The sequence below is a fragment of the Chelmon rostratus genome, chromosome 18, assembly GCF_017976325.1.
Source record: "Chelmon rostratus isolate fCheRos1 chromosome 18, fCheRos1.pri, whole genome shotgun sequence".
NCBI lineage: Eukaryota > Metazoa > Chordata > Actinopteri > Chaetodontiformes > Chaetodontidae > Chelmon > Chelmon rostratus.
Genome location: NC_055675.1, coordinates 22,470,345 through 22,482,780, shown reverse-complemented (window position 1 = coordinate 22,482,780; position 12,436 = coordinate 22,470,345). Strand labels below are relative to the sequence as shown.

Sequence of the window (12,436 nt, the reverse complement as noted above, 5' to 3'; positions counted from 1 at the left end):
ACAAAGTCTTTTCAGAGAGAGAGGGAGACTACACAAGTCTAACAAAATACGACACTGCAGCATCCGCTCTCAACGTAACATTTCCCTTTAAGGTAAACATGACAGACAGAAGGTTTATCAAACGGCGTAAAGGAATAAGACACGTTTGAAGTTGGTGAAAAGAATCTGTTACAGATAATCACACAGATAAACGGTATACTACATTTCTCAAGGCTATACAATGACAACCATCTCAAGACAGAGAGCAGCCTCTGACCCAGGAGTGAGTGTGGTCTCACAGTGAATCCATCGTCATCGTCAGCTGCCCTCTCACCAGACACAGGCTCGTCCTCTAGGTCACACTGTCACAGCTAACAAAGTAGGGACGGACGGCCGATGTCGTCTTTTTCTGCCTGTTAAAATCAGCTCCGGTGCGTGACGAGTGCTGAGCAAAGTGTAATTTTTCGTCTTTTTAAGCGTTCCTCTGTCGCTTTCCAGCATCGGCGTGGGGCTCCATGACGCCCGGACGCTTCAGATTCCACTGGTCGATGTGTCTCTGCCTGTCCTGCTGCTCCACCTCTGATTCGCTGGACGAGCTGCCAGTATTGCTGCTGCTACTGCTACTGCTGCTGCTGCTGCTGCCCCCGCCGCCGCCGCCACCGAAAGCAAAGCAATCCTTCCGCTTCCCATCAGCCTTCCCCCTCTCCGCTCCTCTCTCCCCCTTCTCTCTCCTTTTATCCTCCACCATCCCGCTGTTGTCCTCTCCAGGTCTGTCCACATCAGCCATCTCCATCTCGATGGGGGTCTGCTCTGGCCCCGGCACAGCTCCCCTCCGGTCCATATCCACCCACAACGGCCCCGGGGGAGGCTCTAACGGGGTGTAGTGGAGCATCGGCTGCTGGAGCTGGGCGTCCGCCTGTGGAGGGAGGCTCTGGTGCTCTGGGTGGAGGAACTGGACTTGGTGCTGGAGGTGATGCAGTGGTTGCAGAGGGTGCTGCAGGGGTTGGTGCTGGAGCTGATGGTGCTGCTGCTGCTGCTGCTGATGGTGATGGTGGTGGTGGTGGTGGTGGTGGTGATGCTGCTGGAGGTGATTATGGTGGTACTGATCCACGATCTGTTTGTCCACATTATGGACAAACTCCTTAGGCTGGTTCTTGAGGAACTTCTCAAACTTCTTGGAGGCCTTTTTGTTTGTCACAAACCAGTCCTGTTGGAGGAGGAGGAGGAAGAGGAGGAGGAGTTAGGAGAGGAACTCTTCAGTTGTGGTTCAATAATAAAATGTTGTCTGCATACAGTAACATTAAGACCCCATTTACACCTGCTATTAAAATGCAAGCTCTAACCTGACACGTTATCTGGACAAAGACGCATTAACGCATGCTAATACAAGCTGGATTTGATAAAGTCACAGAGCAGCCTACAGGCTGGGACAATCTGACACATTTTTACACAAAGGAAGGAAAAACTGGATGTATTATGTTTGCAGAATTTATAAGAAGGGACAAATAGTTAAGAATTTGTCGTAGACAGCGTTTTAAACAAAGTTTATTAAGTTTCTCGTGACTCAAAAACTCACAAAACTCTGATTTTTTAAGGGAGTCTGGGGCTGATTTGCTGCCACCTCACATGCAGGTTTGAAGGAAAGAAATCTGATCTCAATGAGGATGATGAGAACACAACAAAAATACCAGCTGTAAACACAAAGGCGAGATCAGATCTTTTATTATCTGGATAATGTATCTGAATACAGATCCCACATTAATGCCAGCTGTAAATGGGGTGTAACAGACACAGGTAATCAGGAAGCAGGGTTAAAGATACTTGTTACCTGTGAATGGACCGAGTTGATGTGGTATTTCACTCCACTTTCAGAGTTAAACTCTTTATTGCAGATCAGACATCTGTATTTTCCAGCCTCAAAGTCGCCCTGAAATGAGTTCAGAGGAAACAAAAGAGACATGAAATGATTATCCAGTCTGGAAAAAAATATTCACTGCATCTGCAGACAATGTGACTGAAGGATTAATGAAGGATTCATTCACAAAAAAAAAAATGTATAAAAACTTGTGAGTGTGTATATCTAGTTCATTTTTTGATCTAATCTAGTACATTTCAGAATTTATCAATTTCTATTTTAGTATAAATACTTTTATTCTGCCACTAATTCCAATAAGGACAATCCTGTATGCTCAATGGACAAAGACAGAAGCTGACGTACTCTTGTGCAGAGTCCCAGGTGAGCTTTCAGTCCGGACACGCTGGTGTAGGTGCAGCCACAACCCTGAGGACACAAATCACGCTACAGCACAGGTTCTGCACGTCACAGACAAAACTCTGCTACGAAGAACTCAACCTGTGATACAAAGATGCATTTTGACGAGACAAACTCCACTTATTACTACAGGAACTCATGGCTTCACTCATATTTTATACCTTACTCTACATGCAGTCCTGTCACCAGGCGGGAAGTACAGCTGGTACTGTGAGTGTCGTGTTGGTTCCTACCTGGTTGGGACACTGGACTTTCCTCTGCAGCTTCACCTCATTCTTCCACTTCCTCAGCACCTCTTGGCTGAAGGCCGGCAGACCCGGTCGGGCGTATTTCAGCTGGGGAGAACAGCACGAAGGAGACGAGGTCAATGAACGTTCAGCATCTCAACATCAACATTAAGGACTGACTGCACCTCCTCTTGCCTTTTTGTCATCAGGCACCAGGTCTGACTGAAACTTCCTCTTGGGCCAGTCTTTGGGCAGCTCGTTGTTGGCAATCTCAGCCAGGTGGAAGTTTGCCACCTGGGCCGACGCTCGCTGCACCCTGCCGCTGGCCGTCCTCTCCGGGTTGGCCTCCCTCTGGGCCTTCAGTGCCTCGTCTTCCTCGTTTTTCTGGGGCATCTGGGCGACAGGGCGATTCAATCCAGAGAAACTCAGTCAACATAGTTAAATTTTTGAGTGTGTCTGTGTAGTTTAGTCATTTGCAAACTAAAGAGTCTCTTTGGCCTGACTCACAGGAGCATGCTCTGATTTCAGGTGGTACTCCAGACCGGCCTTGGACTTGTAGGTTTTCCCACAGTGGGAACAATTGAGCAGCATCTTCTCCAGCTCAGACTCCTCCTTCCCACACTTCTTCATGTGGTACACGTAGCCCATGATGCTGGTGAAGGCAGCACTACAGCCCTGAGAGGCAAAGACGGAAACATTTCACCACAGGATCATCACTTTCATCCTTTTTCATCTTATTTGAACAAATCTCAGCTCTCAGATTAATATGACCGACCTCTTTAGAGCATTTTAATTTGCCCAGCCTCTTCAGGATTTTACGCAGCTTGTCTTTGATGACGCGATCGTCCAGGTCCTTGGCATCGTCGGCTGAGGGCTAAAAACACACGTCACGTGAGACACGCAGTAATGAAACGCTTCGATGAAAAATCTGAAATTGCTGCCAACTGTGCAGAGGAAATAATTCAAAGTTTAAAAATGGAGGAAGGTATGCACAGTCTTACCAGATAGCTGTGGTCGGCCATGATGTGATACTTCATCCCTGTGGAAGACTTCAGCTGCTTCCCACAGTGCTGACAGGTAAAGGGTTGCTGCACACAACAGATTCAAGTATCAGACTATATATATTCTTGTTTATTATCTATGACTGATGGAAACAACAGTTTTTGAGATTGGTCCAGGTTTGAGTGACTGTCCTGCAATGAACGGGCTGCAGTGTAATCCCTGCTGTCGTCGATGTTCGTCCCCAGAAGTGTTTGATTTTGCCACTGAAATGCTCAGATTGTTACTCTAAGTGTCTTGACAACATTATGGAAAGGATCCCGACAGAGATTTACCTTTTTGAGTCAGATCCTTTTTGTTCAACCAGAAACAGCAGCTGCATCGCTCTTGTCAAAGCCACCAGACTCCATTTACAAAACCAGTAATTTTATCATAGTAAGACACGCTTTATTCAAACTCGTCAGAAACTAAATAAAACTCACTAAAACACGTAATTCACAGAGTTAGATGTGAAAATATCAGAGAGGAGCTAGTGAAACAACATGTCGAGGCAATACAGCTGCACATTTAACTCTGGAATTATTTTCACCATCATATCACGAGCGGAGAGATTTAAATATGTCGGACTTTAACAGCTTTCCCGGATAACGGACACCATGGTTTGAACACTAAGTGCTCACCAGTCTGCAGTTCTCCATGTGTTTCTTCAGCCCCTCCACAGTCTTCCTGCTCACACTTTTACACTTCGGACAGGTGACTCTGCCTTTGGCCACAATCTGCAGCTGCCAACGCTCCTCTTGACTTCCTGGTGGATGTCAACCGACGAAGATGAAGATGTTATTTTATTTCACAACACCAGAAATGTTTCAGACGGAGGAGAAGCCCATCTGACGTCGTGTTCCAGCGCACAGAAACACATAAAGTCCTCACATTACTGCAGAATTTTAACCAGCCTGCTGAGATTATGTCTAGTTCCATTTAATTTGATGTTGAATTGACTGTGATTATTTATTTTCTTTATTTTTAGAATTAAAATTATTTTTTATATATTTTCTCACCCGCTGACAACTATTTCAGTCAATTAGAGTTTCTATGCTGGTGCAAAAAGTTTTAATCAATTAAACACAAAACCAAAAGCGCCTTTATTCCCTTTTTTTTTTAACCTGGGAGGAACCATTTCAGTGAGACAGCGGGGGTGGAGGACAGAAAGTGAACAGGTCTTCCTACTCATATAAAAGCCTGTCTCACCTGGAGGGTAGGTGGGAGGCTCCTTCTTGGTGGAGGGGACGGGGGGTTTCTGCTCCTCGCTGGGTTGGACTGTAGACGCCTCACCAACACTGGCTCCATCTGAACCTGAAATATTAACATCAAATAACTAGATTTTATTTTCATCCAGATCCATTTTGGTCTTGACCGTCCTTCAGTTGTGTTTTAGCATTTTCATATTTCATAGACGTTTTGAAGTATGTGTGTGTGTGTGGGGAAAAAGCCTGTTTTAAGGAACCCCGGTGGCTCAGACTGGATGGTAGCTTACACGAGTCTCTGCCCTCTGGTGGCTGAGGGAAGCTGTTAACAGCCGGGCTTCGCTCCATCTCAACTCTCTGGACTTTCTTCATGTTCAGGTCTTCAGAGAAACACAAGCAGAACAAATTCAGTATCCAAAACCAGAAAACATCCAAGAGTCTGACACACACCAGAACACTCACACGCATATATTTAGGGATTTAAATGCAGTTACTTACTGCAAACATATGGTATCGTAAAGTAAAGTAGGAAAAGTGGAGGTTACATTGAGCCAGCCAGGATCCAGTTTTATCAGGACTCTGTTCTTTAAATGCATTTGATTTTATAATTTGGTGTTTACTTACAAATCACCATGAAAAACTATTGTTTCCACCACAAACTGCAAAATACTTTACATCAAAAGTGTGAGAGAGGAATCTTTAAGAAGCTGATGGAAACTCAGTCCTTGACCCACGAGTACGAGCACCCACCAGGTCTCCAGACGTGGCCTCTGTCTCTGCTCGCGTTGCTCCAGGTTTGGTCTTGGCTTCGGCCGGTTCCCCACGCCTGCTCCGGCCCCGAGGGGGCTCGGTCTCTTCCTGGATCCCTGCCTGCGTTCCAGGCCTGATCCTGGCCTCGGTCTCTGCCGGCCGCCCAGCCCTGCTCCGGACCTCGGTCCCGACCCGTCATCCAGCCCTGGTCCGGTCCGGCATGGGTCCTGTCCCGGCCTGGAATCCACGTCTGGTCTTGACTGGAGTGTCCCGCTCGGTCTCTGCCAGAGCTCCAGACCTGCTCCTGCGGTCGGTCTCTACCCGGGGCCCAGACGTCGGGGTCTCTGTCCCTGCCAGAGGTCCAGCTCTGGTCCTGAGGCTGGGACTGCTCCCTGCTGGTCTCTGGGCCCTGAGGCCACACGTCCTTCGCAACCAGTCTCGGAGGCAGCCTTGCAGTGGGCGGAGCCATGCCCCCTGGATCCGCCCCATTGGCCAGCCCGCCTGATGACATCACTGAGCAGCTGGTGGTTGGGTAATCTACTGTTCCTATGGAAACACTCTGAAGGTCCTCGTACCTGATAAAAAAACAACATTCCACACTAAATATTTGAGAAATGAAAGTTATTGTCCGTCTTATTGTCTGTGTGCCTCTGACGTCACAGATCAGATGCCGCCTGATACATATTTACTGTATGAATGATAGAAGTCAGCTGTAACAACACTGAGGGGGGGTGTTTCCTGAGAGACATGTTTATTACCAGCATCTGAAAAACCACATGGCAAATAAAGTCTGCAGCAGATCTCCCTGCTCGGCACAAAGCAAAGACAACGCGTAGGAGCTGGACTGCGCCGCGGCTGAATCAAAGGCAGGAAGATGAACAGCTGACAGACTGCGTCTGGTTTGATCCTGTTTGATCTCATGTCTCATCAAGCAGCGATTCGTCTCGTTCCGACTGAACTGATTTCACTCCGGTTTGTTAATCGTGTGAATGAAGCAACAGGATCTAAACGTGAGGTACCACAGGTTTTTTTTTTACTAGGGGTTGCACCTGGCGATTACTTTATGGTCAATTAATATGTTGATTATCTTCTTGTTTAATCGATTACTTGTTTAGATGATGTTCTCAAATGTCTATTTATGCTGTTTAATCACAAACTAATGCAACAGTCACATATGATGCTCTATGAGCAGCCCCTCACTGGAGACTGTGAGAACTGTGAACCACTGCACATTTACACCTCCACCTCCACCTGCACCTTCTGTGTACTTAACTTTTAAGTACACACACATACTTAACTAAATTATATGCATTTTAGTATATTGGCACATTTCATTTTCATTGGTATATTTTATTGTTTACTGTTTATACACTGTAGGAGCCAAATGGGGTATGGTGAGATTGCTTATTTGACCACGGGGTGGCGCTATGGCTATTTAAGGGGACATTTCCTGTCATCGACAGAAAGGGTTCGACCCGGAAGGGCAAACAGGTTTTTGACCGCTTTCTTTGCCGCTGTGCCACGAAATTTGAATGTGTGTTTTGGACTCGGGTAAATCAAGCCGCTGTATTTTTCACTGTAGAATTAATAAAGTACTTTTTGCAATAAGAGGAACGGGTATATGGACATTTTTAACTTTACAAGACGACGGAAGTGTTGACAGGAGGCACAACAGGTAAAGAGCGCGTCAGCCAAGTCTAACTTGGGTTCAAACCCCCTCAGTAGCCAGTATTAGACTGTGCTCCTTTAATATACACATTTTAGTATATTTCAGCTGCTGTTTGCACACTCCACTGGTATATTTTATTCTGTTGGCACATTTCACTGTGTATATTTTCATTCTGGTATATTTTTAATTGCATTTATGAATATTTTTATTGCACGTTGGTTTATTTTAATGCTTTTTTTATTATCTTGTTTCTAACATGGGGGTTGCAATGAAAATTTCATTGACATGTCATGCTCAATGACAATAAAGCAATCTTGAATCTTGAATGAGTTGTCAATATGTGTGCAGCAGAAGATTCACACATGAACCAGAGTACACAGCTCGGCTTTTTGGCACTTTGACCTCTTTCTGTTTGCCTCCTCTTCATATCTGAGCCAAATAACTGACTTTTCGTCGTCATCATATCGTCATCGCTGCAGTGTCAGCTTGCTGGATTAGACACTGTTAATCCGAAAATGTAAAATCCTGGACATCATGTCACTTTTATTCTAAGTGCTTCACAGACACACTGTCTCCATCATGCTGAATGTGCTGGTGTGTAATAACTGCTTCAGCTTCCACTAACAGTGATGAGTATATTTTCACACAGTTAAGGCAGCAGCTGCAGTGTCACGCACATCCACAAATCAACAGGTGTTTCTCACCTTTTTCTGCCATAAGTTCTCTTCATCTTTACAGCATCCTGGGCTTGAGACTCTTCATTCTGAAACATTCAAGTGCAGAACCGTGAGAGCTGTGCAGAAAGTTAAGAAATCGTGATAATTAGACGGCAGAAATGGACCAACAGCAGCTTTTGTCCCATAACATCTGGATAATTAGCTTCAAACAGCACAGAGCAGCATCAGGATGTTGTGTGCTTAGCGTCGGTTCGTTCTCACCTTCGGGTATCCGGCTGAGTTTGATTCACAGGTTCTTTCTGGCATTCGCTGCACGACTGTTGGAGGAAATAAACTTTGAGAATCAGAGAGGTGAAATGATTTTCTTAAGTCAGCTGCACCGGCTCATAACGACTGAATGAAGGGCTTTTCGTCACCTGGACATGGCACGCCGCTTCGAGGTTGTGACTGGACGGACCTTCTCTTTCTTGGCACATACAAAGGTGACATATCCCCTCCACTGTGTGCAGGGTCCATGCTAGGAGTGCCGACACTCTGCAGAAATCAGCGCTGGAAGCAGAGAGGAGAGAGGAGACAGGGTCAAACTGAGCGCTGGTGGCGGGAAAACATCAAAGATCCATTCTGGGCCCTGATTTAAAATGTCATAAATGTATCATAAATGTTATGTAATGCTTCCACTCGGGTACATAATTCATAATTATCTGCACGTCTGTGTTTGTGATACATTTTTCTCAATTATTTATGTTTCTTGAAATACTGAAAAGTATCATCAGTATTAGTATGTTTCTTCTAGTCACTGACAATAATTCTGAATTTACACATTTGGTTGATTCTATACAACAGAGAGAAGTTTTGCTTCGTCTGTAACTTCTAACTAACTATTCCTTAAGACAAAGTTTGTTTACTTACAGTTACTCATTTTTACTAATTTCCCTTTAAGATTTTTAATCTCTCCATAACTCCTGTGTCTTACTTACATAGTTTAAAAAAATGTCTTCCCTTGTTTTGTCATTGTAAACTGGATTTAAATGTATATTAAGGTTCCTTTGAAGTTAAAATATCCATAATATTTGACCAAGATAATGAAACAGTATCAGATCCAGTTTTAAATTATGCTGTGTTTGTCTTGGGTGTTCATTTTGATCCAAAACAACACGTCTGAGAAAATAATTAACCTCCTCATCGTTTGTTTATATACTTAATTCAATAAGAGATGAATTCAGCCAGTAACCTTTAATTATTAGCTGCTTTGCAGATCTAGATAACTAATAGAAAATATGAATGAGCTAATAAGTGGTGATGTGTTACAAGCTCAGTTTATCCACCAGTGTAGAAAATAATGAGAATTAGCTCCACTTCTGCAGCATTAAAGGGACGTACACGTGAACGCATCAATAATTATAACACAGCCATGCGTACTTTTTTTTTTGAAGTAAACACTTTTTGATCTACTACTTTTATAGTTTTACTGAAGTAGGAGTTTCACAGCAGGACTTTTGCTTGTAACAGAGTATTTTTACACTGTGGTACCGCTGCTGTCATCTGAGTAAAACCTTCCGGCAGCTGAGGAAGACTTCTGTGAAGCATCCTGCAGAGCTGCGAGCCTCGGCTGTCATGTTTACACTGTGTGTTTCCATCATGCTTGACATTTGGACGGTGTGTGTGTGTGCGTGCGTGTGTGTGTGTGTTAGATGTGTTCCTCGCATGTCACGTTCAAGGCCACTGCCCGCTCGTTTAACGGTCCAAAAAAACTGAACCGAGCCACCAAATAACGCCAGCAGTGAAAAATGCAGTTAAAGTGTTTGACGTTTGTTTGCGTTTAGTCGGTAAATTCAGCCATTCCAGGACTGAAGCACAGACTTCAAACCTCCACCATCATTGTCTGTGTGCATAAAAAAAACATTAAATTTTCCTTTTGACGACGACGGGCGAGAAAACGCGTGAAAACTGCGGCTACAGCAGAACCGGTGTTAGCTAGCTAACCTGTCCGGGCTACCTTTCATTGTTTCTCTACGGAGGAAGAAATGCGAGAGACGGAGAGAGACACAGCGAGCCTACCGTCCTACAGCTCACTCCCTCCGCAAGGACGGCGAGCCTCCATGTCTGCGAGCCCGGCCTCCTCTGTCGCCTTTCCCCCGGCCGTGATACCACCAGGAGGGCTAACATCAAGGAAGGCCCGATCCGGGTTTAAAAAAAAAACTCTGAGACACAAGCCAAACTGTGGCGGCCTGTTAATAGGGACCCGTACGCACGAACACCGGCATATTTGAGCGCAGTGGATGGGGGTCTTCTCCGGCGGAACGCCCTCCTGCTGGAGAGAACAAATAAGACCCGCATCTGCTGCTGCCTTCACGGCCTGTCGGGAACACCGCCATTTAGGAAAAGTGCACACATCTGGGTACCACTTTGTAATAAGAAGTTCATTCACTAATGCCTCAGCAGTAAAGTAATTAAGTACATGTACTAAAATACTGTACTCACTACAATTCTGAGAGTGTTTTAATGTTATGATAGTTTATACTTCTACTGCGCCACATTTAGGAGGCATTGGTTGATTTCCAGATTTAGATTATTATTGCAAAACAGAAATCAGCTGATGAATTATGATATATTAAGAAAAGTTGAGTTATGCAGCCCCAGCAGTAAATAAAACGATAAAAATCAGGTCCTCCCCATTTAAACAACAACACTAATTATAATCCAGTAATGTGAAAACAACATTTCAGAGGGGGTTATTGTACTTTCTACTTAACTGCAGTTATTAAGTACCTGTAGTTACTTGTTCCTCCGCTGATGAAGATTTTAAAAATCTATGATGAACATTTAACACAATCCATTGTTAAACAGTCTGATAAATTAAACAACACAACAGGATGAAAATAATAAATTAGCTCTTCTACGTTCAGCTTCAATACTAAAATGCATCTTACATGTTACTGCATCAATAATAATAATCTAATAGTATGAATGTAACGAGTACTTTTGCTTTTGTAGATGTCCTTGATAATGCTCCTCTACTTTTACTTAATTGAAATTTTGATTGCAAGACTTTTACTTTTTACAGTATTATTCAGTATATTAAATTGTGGTATTTCTACTTATACTGAAGTCAAAGATCTGAATTCTTTGTCCATCACTGCACCCTCGTACTGTGCTTAAGTTCAGTTTTGAGGTATTTGTACTTAACTTTTTAAGATACTTCATACTTCTACATATTAGAGTGAAAAATATGCTTTTTACTCATCCGCATTTATCTGACAGTCATTACATTACAAAGCAGATTAAGATGTTACAAACAAAACTTCTTCTAAAATATGAAGGGTTTTTACAGGTACTACAACAGTATATAAACAGTGGTGAAGAAGTATTCAGATACTTTACTGAAGTAAACTTGGCAATACCAAACTGTGAAAATACTCCATTACATTTAAAAATCCTGCATTAAAGATATAACTAAAGATATTAAGTGCTAATGCTGAAACATTTTACAATTATACAGATGTATTATTAGTACTGATGCATTCATGTGCAATCAAAATCAGGTTATTGCCACTCACTTGACACAACATGTGTGTAAACGTATACAATTGTATACTCAACAAATGCATATGCAGCTTTTTTTATCTTCATTTTGACAAAAAAAAAATCTTAATTTATGAACTAAATGTGATCGCAGGTAAATTTCCTGCCTTCATGAGACCCTTTTGCATGGTCAGATCCACTGCTGGATGGGCCCTGGGCGAAAAGGAGAGACTGTGCATTGTGTGCTGTTGTTCTGTCGGAGCTGTCACTTGTTATTAATTCATCATTTTAACATGGGAAAGAATTTAATACTTTAATACTTCATGTGAAGTTAAAATTTACAGTTTATGAGCTGATTTATTGCAAACAAACAGAGAAAACATGACTAGATTAGAATTGACTATGTGGGTTGAATTTATATTAATTCAATTTAAATAGAAATTAATTCAGGAATTTGCAGTTTCAGTGTCACCTAGATTTGGACACAAGGAACCTTTTCCTAACCATCAGGAAATGTCCTTCATGCTTTAACAAGCTATAGTTACTGAATAATACCCAGCAGAGAAGGCTGCAGCTCAGACAAATTAGACCTCACAATGTGCTAATTGCCGCATGGAAAATATGAATTTTCTCTCACTGCTTCTTGGTTATGAGTCATCATGAACTCTGAGTGCACAGCATTTAGTTCCAACACACTGAACACAGCAGGATCCGACTGAGTAACACAAACACTCAGATACACAGGAGGGGGAGGAGAAAAGAGCTGCTGTGGTGTTTGTTTGGAATAAGAAGACAGCTATTGACCATTCCAGAAACCTAGACCGCTCGTACAGTGCTCGGTGTAGCGTTTAGGGACCAGTCGCAGCTGTGACCGCAAATGACATTCATTTATTTATGTAATTTGCTAAACATAACAAGGATTCTTGTATGCGTTCATTCCACATATTTTTTTTTTTACTTCCAGCTGTCACATAATACTTTAACACATCCATTTCATGTGTGATGTGCATTTGTTTTTGGCTGCTGGATTTCTATCATAGCAGGAAAGGGAATGCATCAACAGGATGTATTTCAGTCGTCACTCAGTCGTAGCAGCT

General features: G+C 43.2%; 1 protein-coding gene across 1 annotated transcript; it reads right to left on the bottom strand.

The window, feature by feature from the left end:
* Window positions 1-451: 451 nt before the first annotated feature.
* Window positions 452-10,012, bottom strand: znf512 (zinc finger protein 512). The gene is made up of 17 exons (XM_041959407.1): window positions 9,876-10,012; window positions 8,234-8,366; window positions 8,079-8,134; window positions 7,845-7,903; window positions 5,472-6,046; window positions 5,012-5,101; window positions 4,726-4,830; window positions 4,158-4,282; window positions 3,480-3,566; window positions 3,254-3,352; window positions 2,986-3,153; window positions 2,674-2,871; window positions 2,485-2,586; window positions 2,198-2,260; window positions 1,808-1,906; window positions 640-1,186; window positions 452-558 (listed from the first exon to the last, which is right to left on the bottom strand). Exons 2-17 carry the CDS (start codon window positions 8,331-8,333, stop codon window positions 452-454), a joined length of 2,580 nt encoding a protein of 859 aa, XP_041815341.1. The 5' UTR covers window positions 8,334-8,366; window positions 9,876-10,012.
* Window positions 10,013-12,436: the final 2,424 nt, after the last annotated feature.

Excerpts from the sequence above, each read along its gene's own strand:
- znf512 (XM_041959407.1), bottom strand. The coding sequence starts at position 8,333 with ATGGACCCTGCACACAGTGGAGGGGATATGTCACCTTTGTATGTGCCA. Across the intron at positions 2,587-2,673 it reads TGGTGCCTGATGACAAAAAG|CTGAAATACGCCCGACCGGG; the intron begins GCAAGAGGAGGT and ends TGTTCTCCCCAG. Across the intron at positions 1,907-2,197 it reads ACCTGGGACTCTGCACAAGA|GGCGACTTTGAGGCTGGAAA; the intron begins GTACGTCAGCTT and ends AACTCATTTCAG.